Source organism: Neopelma chrysocephalum, unplaced genomic scaffold (genome assembly GCF_003984885.1).
Source record: "Neopelma chrysocephalum unplaced genomic scaffold, ASM398488v2 Primary Assembly neopelma1_96446, whole genome shotgun sequence".
NCBI classification, from domain to species: Eukaryota; Metazoa; Chordata; class Aves; order Passeriformes; family Pipridae; genus Neopelma; species Neopelma chrysocephalum.
Window position 1 is genome coordinate 555,156 of NW_020925093.1, and position 12,595 is coordinate 567,750.

A 12,595-nucleotide genomic window follows, 5' to 3' on the forward strand; every position below is an offset into this window, starting at 1 on the left:
GAGCGGCGGCGAAGAAGGGCACGGGCACGGCGCGGCGGGAGCGCGGTGCGGGGCGGGCAAGGCGGCGGCGGCGGGAGCTTCCGCGCCGCCAGCCTGGCGCCCGGGGAGAAACTCACCTGCAAACAGGCAGTCCTTCTCCGCCTTGCACTTTTGGATCACAACGTCAATATCCTTCTGAATCCTCTCTTGTCTAGAACACATCCCCATGAAATAAATCCCAGGGAAAAAATAGCAGCCTTTATTTCCACCCCACCCCCCGCTCTGCCAGGTTTTTTTTGTAAGGTTCAGCCCGAAAGAAAGACCCCGGAGCTGGCGAGCAGGAGCCTCCCCGGCGGCCCGGAGAGATCCGTTAAGCCGACTCGGAGGACGTAGGTGGAAGGCGGCGGGAGCCAGTGTTCTGTGCCCAGATGTGCCCGCCCAGATGTGGCGCCGCTGCCGGTGAATGGCAATTTCCTCACAATGGATCCAGCGAAGGGTGGTGGCGACGACACGGGATCCCCCCACCTCCCCCCACGCCCTCTGGGTTTTTTGAGGTTGGCTGGCTGGTTTGGTCTTTTTTTGGAAGCGAGAGGAGGAAAAAAAAAAGAAAAAAAAAAAGGGCGGGGGGGCCAAGCCGACCCGCGCGCTGCCGCTCACATCCCTGCCCCTCCCGCCGGCAGCGGTGATCGCCGCGCAGCAACAGCAGCGGCAGGACCAGCAGCCGCACAGGCGGAGAGCCGGCGGCGGTACCCGCACCGGGTCCCCGGCGGCGCGGCGGGGCCGGCGCTTGCTGCTGCAGCAAGCCGCAGACCCTCCCTTCGCTCCCGGCCCGGCACGTACGGCCCCCGCCGGCTCCCCGGCGGAGGCGGCGCGGGGGGAGGAAGAGGCGGATGCTTAGAGCCGTGCGGGCGGCCCGGGAGGCGGCGGCGAGCGCGATGGCCCCGGCCCCGCCGCTGGTGCTCGCCTCCCCCCGCCCGGGCCCCGGGCACAGTCTGCCGCCGCCTCCTGAGCAGTGAGGAAATGCCGATATCGAGCGATCGGGGCGGCTCCCTGGCAGCACCAGAGAGGAAGCGGGCAGCGCCGTGTTGCGCAGGGCCGCCGGCGGCGGGGCGGGAGAGGAGGGCGGTTGCGGCCGGCGGAGCCCGTGCCCTTTGTCCCTCGGACGGGAATGCCGTCCCGCGGAGCCCTGACCGGGACCGCGGGCAGGGCTGTGCCCGGCCGTGCCCCAGAAGCACAGCTTGGCAGCCCACTCTTAGGAGTGCCGTCGCCTATCTGCATCCGCCTCCGATCTGTCCACGGGGATGCGTGCCCATGGAAACTGCAAAGGGAGGATGAACGTGTTTGGAGCCTCTCTCTGACCACCGCGGTGTTAATCGCTGTCCTCTCCCCTCATTGTCCAGCAAAGCTGTCTCTCAGACCGGAGGGCTCGGGCGGTCGGTACAGTGCCTGGCAGTAGGCGTTCATCCAGGCTACAGGCTTGGGGCGCTAGTGCATAAAGTGTAATTACCGTAATATAACTCAGAAGGCAGCGTCAAGTCCACAAAACCGAGAATTTTTCATCCTAGTGCAATGTTTATCATTAATAAAAGCAGGTCTAAGTGCAGTAGAAACAGATTTGATTAAAACATTGAAAGAATATTCACCAAATTCGGTATTTATGTATTCCCCCAGCTCTAAACAGCTCCCATTCATTCTTGAGCTCAGTCATTCTGGGGGGTGTTTTATTTCATTAAGCAAGTATTAGTGTATTAGTCATGTATTCTTGATTACAAACACTTTATTTTATTAGTTGTTCCTAAGTTGAAATGGCTATGAAAGTTAGGATTAAAAAATTCCATAATTTTTCCTGTCTTGATATTATGTCTGATGGAGAGAATGGAAGAAAACTTTAAAAAATCCATCCTGTGATATGACTTTCTGTCTCTATAGAAAATAATTTCTCTTTGAAGAGAGATTTTCAGATGAGTTTGCAGTGTGGAAACAATACAAGATTGATTTTCGTGCTAGTCTGTCCTTGGATAAAACTTGCATATAGTTAGGAATAGGTTTTTTACCGTAAAATTTTACACGTTTTCCCTTCTGCTTTGTTAACAGGGAGCACTTGGCTACTGCTTTGCAGCAGCAGATGTCAGTTTTATATGAGCAAGTTGTAGTGGAACCCATGGCAGGAGTGTTGGAACTAGGTGATCTTTGAGGTTCCTTCCAAGCCAAACCATTCTACGGTTCTATGATTCTACTCAGCAAGACTCTTCCAAGGCAGGATACAGAACTCGTCACTGTAATTTGATATACAGTATAATATGGTAAGACACTATCATTCTGTCAAGTGATGGTTAAAAAGTGATGCTTTTCTGGAGATTTTTTTCTAACTATTCACGCTAGAATATCAGCAGCCATATTTGCTGCTTTGCCCCTAATCATAGTTAGAAGATTTAATCAGAACTTGATTTATTCTCCTGGGATTCTGGTCCTGAACCTTGTAGAGAAAGGTCTCCGTTATCCATCCCACATGGATCGGGAAAGGGGGAGGTTATTACAGGATAGTTATACTGACAATTCTGCTTACAGCTTATTCTGACCACACGGTTCTTCTCAGCGTCATGTCAATTAGCACAATTCTTGGCTGTTTTTTTAAGCCTCAGACTGTTTTCACTGGCTTGGTAACAGTGAATTGAAAAGTCATCCACAAAGCAAAAACACCATCTTCAAGAAAGTTAATACGGTTGGCTTCACAGCATCAACTGAATTGAATAAGAGGTCTAAAAATATGATTGGTTATTTATTCTATTTATTGTTATTTATTGTAAGTGGCTCTTAAATGCCTAGTTTCTTAGGAATCATTTTGGCCCTTGTTTTACTTGATGACTGCAGTACAATTACAGCAGGAATTGCCGATTTCAGCAAGGAAAAGCTAGATTATATCCTGAGGTCATTCTGTTTATTAAAATACTGACAATAAAGTGTTAGAAAAGCAAGGTGAATCCATAGAGTTGATCCCTAAATTTGTAAAGATTGACAAGCTGCTGACATCTAGGTTATTGCAAAGTGTTATTGCAAAGGCATCTGTGTGCATGATATAATGCCTCTACAGAGGATGTACACTATACCACCATGGGCCAGTTTTGGCTGGGGTAGAGACACATTCTCATGAAGAAACTTCCTGAAGAGTTTTACAAGTAATTTCATGAACAATAGGAAAGTTGTCTTGGAAGTAATGGTCTTGGCTCAAGGGAACTCAATGTATGTCTTTCCCATGGCTTTTCAGTCTTGAAAATTGGCTCATGTAATTTCTAGTTTTGTCTCAAGTTCAGCTCAGCTCAGTTACATTGTACTGAACTGATTATCCAAAAAAAAAGAAAAAATAAGAAAAAAGTAAAAAAGAAACACGAATAACTTTTATGTTTGTGTTCCTAGGAACCTGAAAGTATTTACACAGGTGTAAATAAGGTAAAAAGAAATTAAATTCATAGAGATACATGATTATAAAATTTATGTGAGAAGATTGGCTCAAAATGTAATGGGGAAAACTATCTAAAGAGAGAGAAACAACACAGTGCATGTGTTTCAATAATGTGTGAACAGTGACTGAGAAAGTTATTGAGGAAATGCATAGGTCAGCCAATTTCTGCTCATAAATGGATTCTGCCTCTTTTAGACTAAGCAGATTTTTTTCAATTTATGCCAGAAATAACCCCCCTTTCCACCTATTAGTAAAGCTGATACAAATGTTTCAGTAAGCATCAGGACACTGTGTTCTGTCCCAAACTATGTTCTATATAAATTTTTCTAAACATGTTCCCGTGACATATAAATACATAGTAGAAGTCTTAAAAAAAGAAAAAAACCCTAAAGTTGCAGACTTGCCATTGTAGGGAATATACAGAACTTAGGGCAATGCTATATGGCATCTGTCCAATATTTCTAATGCAGGAGAGCATTCAAAAGGGCAGATGTTAAGAAAATAATCCAAAACACTCTAAACCACAAAATGGCCATCAGCACTACAAATCAGTAACAAAATCATGTCTCCACTTTTATATGCCCCAGATGACACTGTAGTACAAAACAAAGTAAACCTCTACTTTTTGTCCAAGGTCCAGGACTATGCCAGCCATCAGTATAATGAAACTCACTGATGTCTGTAGACAGTGAGCTCTGGGAGGCAGATCAATAGAATTCCACTCTTAAGGCATAAAACACAATGCTACCCTTCCAGTAAGCTTCTTTAAAATGACACAATAATTTCTAAAGCAAGTTGTCCATGAGCCAGCTATGTGTCCTATGGCCAAGAAGGCCAGTGGTATCCAGGGCTGCCAACAGGTCGAGGGTGGTGATCCTGCCTTTCCATTCAGCCCTAGTGAGGCCACATCTGGAGTGCTGTGTCTAGTTCTAGGCTTCTCAGTTTAAGAGAGAGCTCCTCAAGTGGGTCCAGCAGAGGGCAACAAAGATTATTAAGAGACTAGAGCATCTCTTGAACAAGGAAAGGCTGAGAGAGCTGGGCCTCAAGAAAGATGACTGAGAGGGGACCTCATCAATGTCTATCAATATCTGAAGGGAGGCTGTCAGAGGATGGACCAGCTGACCCACCACGGTCCCTTCCAACCTGACCCATTCTGTGACTCTGTGATTAGTCTGAAAACATAGGCACTAAGATGTGAGAGATGTTCCCACTAACAGAGAAGTGACACAAGGCGTAAAAACATCTTTTGTATAATTTTCACTAGACATTTATTATTAGCAGTTACATTCTAATATTCTGATGCAATAGTCAAGTAAATACTCTGTATTTATGGTTAATTTTCTTTAAGACTGAGTTTTAGACAGATACCAAGTCAGCTGTGGTCTATGCCATTACAGTTGTCCATCCAAGTAGTCATTGCCACTCTTTGTATGCCCAATCCTTAGTGATACATTGACTTCTATGGGTTATCACTGTAAGTCTGTGATTCTGACTTGGCTTAAAACACACTAACTTGGTGAACCTGTCATGCTTTCAGACTGAATTTCACTATGAGTAAAACAACCTTACCGATTTTTGGAGTGAGTCAGCACTGTTGCATTGATAAAAATCCTTTGCTTTTTTAAAAAAGGATGACAGTTAAAATGGAGTTAATAACGTGACTTAAAATACTGTTTAATTCTTCATAAAAACTTTAAATGTTTTTGTGTAATTAAAACAGAAGTAATGTCTTAGATTACAAATGAAACAATAGGTTTAACTATCATCTCTCCAATCCTCCTGAAGTTTTTAAAAATTACTGAATTATTTTAAGTTGTCTCATCTAGCCTAGGGGTTCACATTACATAATTTGTTTCCTTTTTTTTTTTTTTGAATAGCAGTGGAGGGGGGGGAGAAGCATTGAAGTGATAAAGGACCAAGCCTTATTTTTTTCCAATTCAGTGTTGAAATTTCAAAAGCAACTGTATTTTTTTAATTAAAAAAATTATATGTATTAAACAGCAGCAATACTTACCTCAAACAAAACATAAGCATGTACAGGTGCTACACAACTGATGTGTGGATTGCTGTGACAAGTGATCTCTAACTTTCCATTAAAGACTGAGTGCTCATCCTTCCAGATGTCACTGAGGCCCACAGTAACTCAGCCTATGGCTGCTGGAATGATAAATGCTCCTAGCAATGTTCAGTAGAACATGCAATCAGTCACAAATGACACCACAGTGCATTGTAACTCTTAGCATTACGCTTTGTAATGATGGTTCTAACTTGTTTTTCCTTCTTCACTAATATCATCTCAGCTTTCAGCCTCTGCTTGTTTGTCTCATTTCTCCTTTTTCTTTTCTTAACTAAGTCTTACACTACTGAGACTTTTTTTTCCTAGTGCATTTCTTTATTCCCTCTTTTCAACTCTTCTGTGTATCCCATCCAGTTCCCCTCTTACACCTCACTCTTGGTGTCTCACTTCATAAGCAGATCAAGTTAGTAGGGCTAAAATGGAACTTTCTCTACAGAAACTGGAGTTTTAAGAGAGGCAAGCAGGAATATTTCTAAACGTTATATCCACAACTTTCTGATGTCAATCACAAAGAAGTCCAGAAAGGGAACTGTATAGTTCCTGCCAGCTCCTGAACTGAGTTGCTGCTTTCCCGCATCCTTGCTATTTCCACAAATTGAGGGCATTTCTGGCTGCACAGTGGCAATGCTCAGTAAGGCAAGTAACGGGGCCTCAGTCTCCATTACTCTGCAGCCCGGTAGCCAGCATACTGCTCTAGAAGTTGACAACTGTGAGTGTTTAATAGACTTCTGCAGGCAGTAAGTTGAGCTTACTGCCTCTAAAACTGCCAGTTATCAGTTACACCCTAAGGCCAAGCAGTGATCAGTGCTGAAGATCCACCCTCCTTCCTGAGCATAACAATGCCTTCCCAGTCAGGCTGAGGCACCTGTCTCCAGGGGTGTAGATAAGCACGTAAACCCAGGAGAGAAGCAGAATTTCAGCTCAATTCCTTACTTGGCCATGGGCTGTGCTCCCTTTACAACTATTTTAAATAACCTTCCCAAGAGCTTTACTGCTCTCATTCACTGGGAAGGGAACCTGGATGGCTTTGCTATGCTCACAGCATAGCTGCATTTCTTGCCCTGCAATGGCATGTAAGCATTGCTCCCAGTTCATACTTGGCCCCAGAAGATAATGTTTAGAGGTGTCATTAACTGCAGCTGAACTTATTACATGGCAAATTTCTCAATTTCTGAGCAAATACATGGTTTAAAAGCCTCCAAAAAACCCTACTCTGTTCCCTACATCCAGATTGGAATTTCTTAATAACAGATAGTCATGACAGAAAGTACTCAAACTATAAAATACTTACCTTGCTAAAAATAATCCACTTAGTCAATTTTCTGTAATAGTAAATATCATTCACCACGTCACCATCTGTTACCAGGTACCAATGCATTCCTGCTGTAATAACCTCATTGCAGCAAACTTGTGCTCGATCTTAACTAAGAATTTGTAACCCCAAATTAAAAGGAATTGTCAAGTACTCACAGTTTAGCTGAAATTGATAGAATGGGAAGATTCAGCATCTTGCAAGATTAACCCTTAGAAACTGAGGACTAATTCCATCATTAGACCATGTCACATCTATACTGCAGTCTGTGGGGTACTGTTTTGATCTCTGACCAAACTCTAAATGAGAGCCTGAAAAAGAGGGAAGATTAGCATATGCAGAGTTTTGTGCTGCTGCAACTGTACTTTTTCCTGTACACAAGCAAAGTCATATAGTGTTTGTCAGCTACCGCTGCACAACCGTGCTTAACTTCACATGCATAATTAGATTTGGGTGCCTGCATTTGTTCCCTTTAGAAGATTGGAACCACGAGTTAATGCAATATTCAGTCGGTCATCTTAAACCAAGGCACTCTTTAATTTTAAAGAACTAAGAATAAAAGAGAGTGACATTTACAATAATTAATGAGTGTATGCAACTGTCTCATCTAACTCTTACCAAAAGCATCCCCAGCTAGTATACAACAGCCTAACTTTCAGATTCCATATGGATGTCTTCCTTAGTCACTTTCCCACAGCCTCCTGTCCAGTGCCCCTATGGCTGAGAAAGGGGTTTTGTCTTTTTAACTGTTTACTGGCCATCTTTGATGGTTGTTTCTCATCTGGTAAAACAGTTGTGTAATCTGTCAGGAGCCAGAGTAGGATTTTTTCCTTTATAAAGAATAGCTAAGACATTGTATTTAACGTTAAAATCATACAAGGGAGTGCACCGTGTGGGGATTTGCTTATTTCTAGCTGCTATGAAACACAGCCAAATGTGTACAGAATTCATCCTACTGACCATATCTTTTAGTAGTTATCCAAATAATTTGTTTGCAAGCCATGTTCATGATTGCCACAAGTCAACCCGTTCCCTGATTTCCCTGTTATTTTAACTCGGAAGCACAGTGTGAGCCAACAGTATCCAGAATGCAGAAGTCACTCTTAAGATAAATAGCACCATAATCTAAACTAGTAAAAATGTTCAGTCTCTGCTATATCCCAAACAGACTGGAACAATTAAAAAATCTTGGGCAAAAGTCTGTGGAGTAATAAATCCAAACCAGTGAACAATTTGGAGAAAGAAATCCATTCCCTTCCGTACATTTCTGCACTTTGTAGAAAATCATGCTTACCACATGCTTACCAGCTATGTCTTTCCTTTTAAAACCATGTGCTAACTTCAGATAGCTTTTCAGTAGATGATCAGCTTCAGATGTGCAGTTGTGAGACTCCTGGTTGTCTACAAGATAGCAAATGGATGGAACAGAAGAACTGGCAATGAAAGAAAACCTGAGAGCCCTCCAGAACATATCTATCAAATTCAAAAGAAAGTGTGCAATATTTAAAACAAAAAGATCCCTCTCAGGCAAATGTACAAGGTGGCAAGGGAAAGGGAAAAAGGGGAGAAAAAAATGGAGGAATTAACAAACAATTTCAGAAATAACTGGGAGAGAAGGAGTGAGATGGCTTTTAATATTTAATATTTAATTTCAATAATTAATTTTAATATTTGAGGAAATATTTAAATAACTGATTTTTTTTAAAGAAGATGTCAGTATTCTTGCTTCTTATTAAAAAAATGATGTCCATGGGTATTAACAATTATTAATGAAGACATTGCAAATCATATCTAAGATTTCAGTATGAGTAGTCCCACTGATGTCAGCAAGACAAGTTATGAATTAAAATTAAATTAATAATTTTTAACGTCTTAGTTATGACACATTCATACTTTTTAAAAACCATAACTTTGTATGTAGCATATAAAAAAGGGGCATTTTCTGTAAATCTAGTGAAGCTTTGCCTATTATAGTAATATTATTTATATATTTTTATATGTACATATATATTAAAATAAATACTAGAAGCAAGCCTCCATAAATACAATATATTCTTGAAAAGGAATCCAAAATAATGTGCTGTCTTTGTTGAAAAGATTCATCAATATCTTTGTGAGGATGGAAGTTGGGATATGAAGTACTTGGGGGTGCTGGTGGATGAGAAGCTGGACATGATCTGGCAATGTGTGCTCACAGCCTAGAAAGCCAATCCTGCCCTAGGCCTGCATCCAAAGCAGCATGGGCAAAGGGTCAAGGAGGTGATTCTGCCCTTCTGTTCCACTCTCATGAGACCCCTCCTGGAGCACTGCATCTAGCTCTGGGGTCCCCAGCACACAAAGGACATGGACTTGTGGGAGCAAGTCCAGAGGAGCCCACCAAGATGGTCAGAGGGATGGAGCACCTCCCCTGTGAGAAAAGACTGAGAACATTGGGATTGTTCAGCCTTCAGGTCCTTCCAGTACCTGAAGGGAGCCTGCAAGAAAGGTGGAGGGAGACTATTTACAAGAGCATGTAGTGACAGGACAAGGGGGAATGGCTTCAAACTGAGAGTAGGTTTACATTAGATATTAGGAAGAAACTCTTTACTGTGAGGGTAATGAGGCACTGGAACAGGTTGCCCACAGAAGTTGTGGATGCCCTGTCCCTGGAAGTGTTCAAGGTCAGGTTGGATGGGGCTCGGAGCAACCTGGTTTAGTGAAACATGTCCTGCCCGTGCCAGGGAGAATTGTAACTAGATGATTTTTAGAGTTTCTTCCAACCCAAACCATTCTGTGATTCTATGGTAGGACCACTAATGAAGCAATGCTTATAGCAGTGCATGGGGTGAGCATTCACAATACTATCTACCTTCTCCGTTACTTCCCTGATACACAAAACATGCATTAAGACCAAGGTTATATCCTAAGAGTAAAATAAAGATATCCTCTTGTAGGCAGTTCCTCTGTCTTAGCTCAGATGGATGTCATAATAATTCAAAACCACAAAAGTATTGAGGAAAAACATGCAAAAAAATATTTCTGGATTAAGTGTGTTTTTCAGATCGTCTATGTGACCTTTTTGGCTTTCCTCAGCTTCCTCAATTCTGCTTTGATTTTTTCTCTGAAATGAGATCGAGGCTGCCATCAGTGAAGTAACCCATTTTACAAATTTTGTTGGAGCTCCATTTGTTTTGGTGAATTTTGTCTTTATTTTGTCCCATCTAAAACCCATAAGCACTAATTAAATATATTATAAATGCAGATGACCTGTCTTGTGACTGATAAGGTTGTTTTACAAAGTTTTCAGTGTGTTTTTACTAAAGCTTGTATAGTATGAGACCAATTCCTTTTAATATTCACAACATAAAGTATATAGTTGTGTAAACAGACTAAATTATCCAACCAACTTTGCTCTGTGGCAATAGTATGGAAAAAGAGCCACAATGGAAACTAGGTTGTTATTCATGATTTCTAGGTGTAAACTTTACTTATTTTATTTTTTTATATAGCATTTATGTTTGATGTTTTCCTTTTTTTCTTTCAAAACTTGAAGACTATAAGGCTAACATATAAATTTTCAAAATATTCCAAGGGTGAAAAGAAATTTCCTGTAAAATAATAATCAGTTGATAATACGTCAGCAAACTTTTCTTTATATATTTCCATCCCCCTGAATCAATTATTAAAATGCTCAACATTGTCTTTAAACTATTGCAGTTTTATAGATATGCTCTATGAGGTTTGGTGTGCAAAACAGTGATAAAATGTTACATAAGGAGATTTGCCTTAGTTTTCTTGTCTTGGTGATTTTTTTCATGCAGCTACGGACATTTCTATACTATCAATTCTTTTTTTTTCTTTCTTTCTTATTAAATTAATTTTTTGTCTTCTCGCATAATTATTTGAATTCTGTAAACTACACAGATGTAGCTCTTGGCACGATATTTCATACTGACAAGAGAAGTCTAAAAGAGAAATACAGATGGATAGACTTCTAAAATACTGCACTCTGATTTACGCATTTCAGTAAAGTCAGTCACAAAAGCAGAGCTGGGTAAGTAGTAGGAAAAAATCTTCATGGAGACATTTACAAAAAAACACCTTGTCTATAGTCCTACTCCTTACACTTGCTTGTTTCAGAAAATATTCAGCAGGATTGTTGTACTGGATGATGTCAATATGCAGGCATAATTATTCTGGTACCAGTATAAGCATTTACATTGAGTCAGAAATTTTTTCTTCTGTTTACATGGTCTAGAAAGACACAGTATTATGTAACATAATCGCAAAATGTACTGTAAATAAATGATTGAAAATATTAGAGTGAACTGTTTTCAAGCAATACAATACCTGATAGTTGTTCCCAGAAAGGTGCTTAAATAATGAAGAAGTGATATATATGTTTATCAAAATGGCAGGGCAATGGTCTTCAGCATTCTGAGTTCCTTTCAACTGGGACTTCTGCTGTTGAATCAAAGAAAAAAGCAAAATCATATTTGGTTTGTATCAAGCTAAACTTATTTTTGTCAGCTCTTCTGGAGGTTGAAATAGGAGACAGAGAATTTTGGGTCAGTTTAACACAAAATTGATCTTTAAGCCTGAAACAAAAAGTTTCATTTTGGGACACTCATTTGAGGAAAAACAAGAAGTCATAAAACTGCACTAAGAAACATCCTTTTATTATGTAGCTTACAGGGGCTGAGAAGACCTTATGTTGATGTCTCATATCATGGCCTCTTGACATTTACTGAAGTATTTTATAGAAGCTTCAACAGAGGCTCCCACTCCAGAAAACTCTCCCAGCTCCTTGGTAGAATACTTGGCAGAAGCCTGTTTTGGTTTTGTTCCTGCCTTGATTGGAAGTAATGAACCTTCAGCTCCACTGTTTGAAATCACTCAAGAGGATCCCAGGCCCTTGTTCAATGTTTTGGTTTAGACAAAAAATCAGCTTTGGAAGAGCACTTGTCTGAGAGCTGGGTATTTATGGCACTCTTTTGAGAAGCCTAAAATCCATCTCCTGAAGAGGAAGGAAGTCAGTTCAATTTTCCCATATCTGGACTGAATGCACAAACCACATAACTCAGTGAGGGAGAAGATTATGTTCTGCTGGGGAAAAAGATAATCTATTCATACATTTAACCGGAATAAAAAATGTATGAATAGAATCTCCCTTACAAGGCATTTCTGTTACCAGATAAAAAAAGCAATTGTTCACATACCACTCTGATACTCTCCTAGGAAGGAATAAGTAAGAAGAATGTTCAGGGAAATGAGGCATAGCTGGAGCACCTCTGGAGTTTGGAAATCCTTAACTTTCAGGAACTTTTTGATTGACATAGTCATTTGTGTTCTCTGGGCCATGTTTCTTGAACTAGAACATCAAGGGCATCAAAGAAATAAAGAGAGGGTAAAGAGATAAAAGAAAAATTAAGAAAACAACCCAGACTAAACTTTGAATATGAATTTATGTGTGAATGTAAACAACAGCCACTGTAACATACTATATACAACATAATGTTACTTCGTTGTCCTCTCCTCTTCCTCCTCTAAAATGATGAAATTTCATGGATTCAGTTTAAGCTTCCACAGTCCACTTATCTTCCATCTTTGCCTGTGTGTTTTAAGCCCCTTTGCTTGAGTACCTTTTGAGCTTGTGCAGACCCACAGTGAGCTGGTGGAGGGAATGAAACCAAAAAGCAGGCATACATAAAAAGCAATTGTCAACAAGTCAGCCCTTGAAGTGGCTTATTGCGGAAGTATATACTAAGCAACATGCTGATTCGATGGA

General features: G+C 41.0%; 1 protein-coding gene across 2 annotated transcripts in view; it reads right to left on the reverse strand.

Annotated features, from left to right (window-relative positions):
- The window catches only part of PARP8 (poly(ADP-ribose) polymerase family member 8), a 117,452-nt gene extending 116,887 nt beyond the window's left edge, over positions 1 to 565 (reverse strand). Inside the window, exon 1 of one of the 2 annotated variants that reach the window (XM_027708644.1) lies at positions 117 to 565. In XM_027708644.1, coding sequence (XP_027564445.1) covers positions 117 to 207 — 91 coding nt within the window. In that variant the 5' untranslated portion in view covers positions 208 to 565. The remainder of the gene's footprint in view (positions 1 to 116) is intronic. The other variant, XM_027708645.1, reaches the window with a different exon arrangement.
- Positions 566 to 12,595: the final 12,030 nt, after the last annotated feature.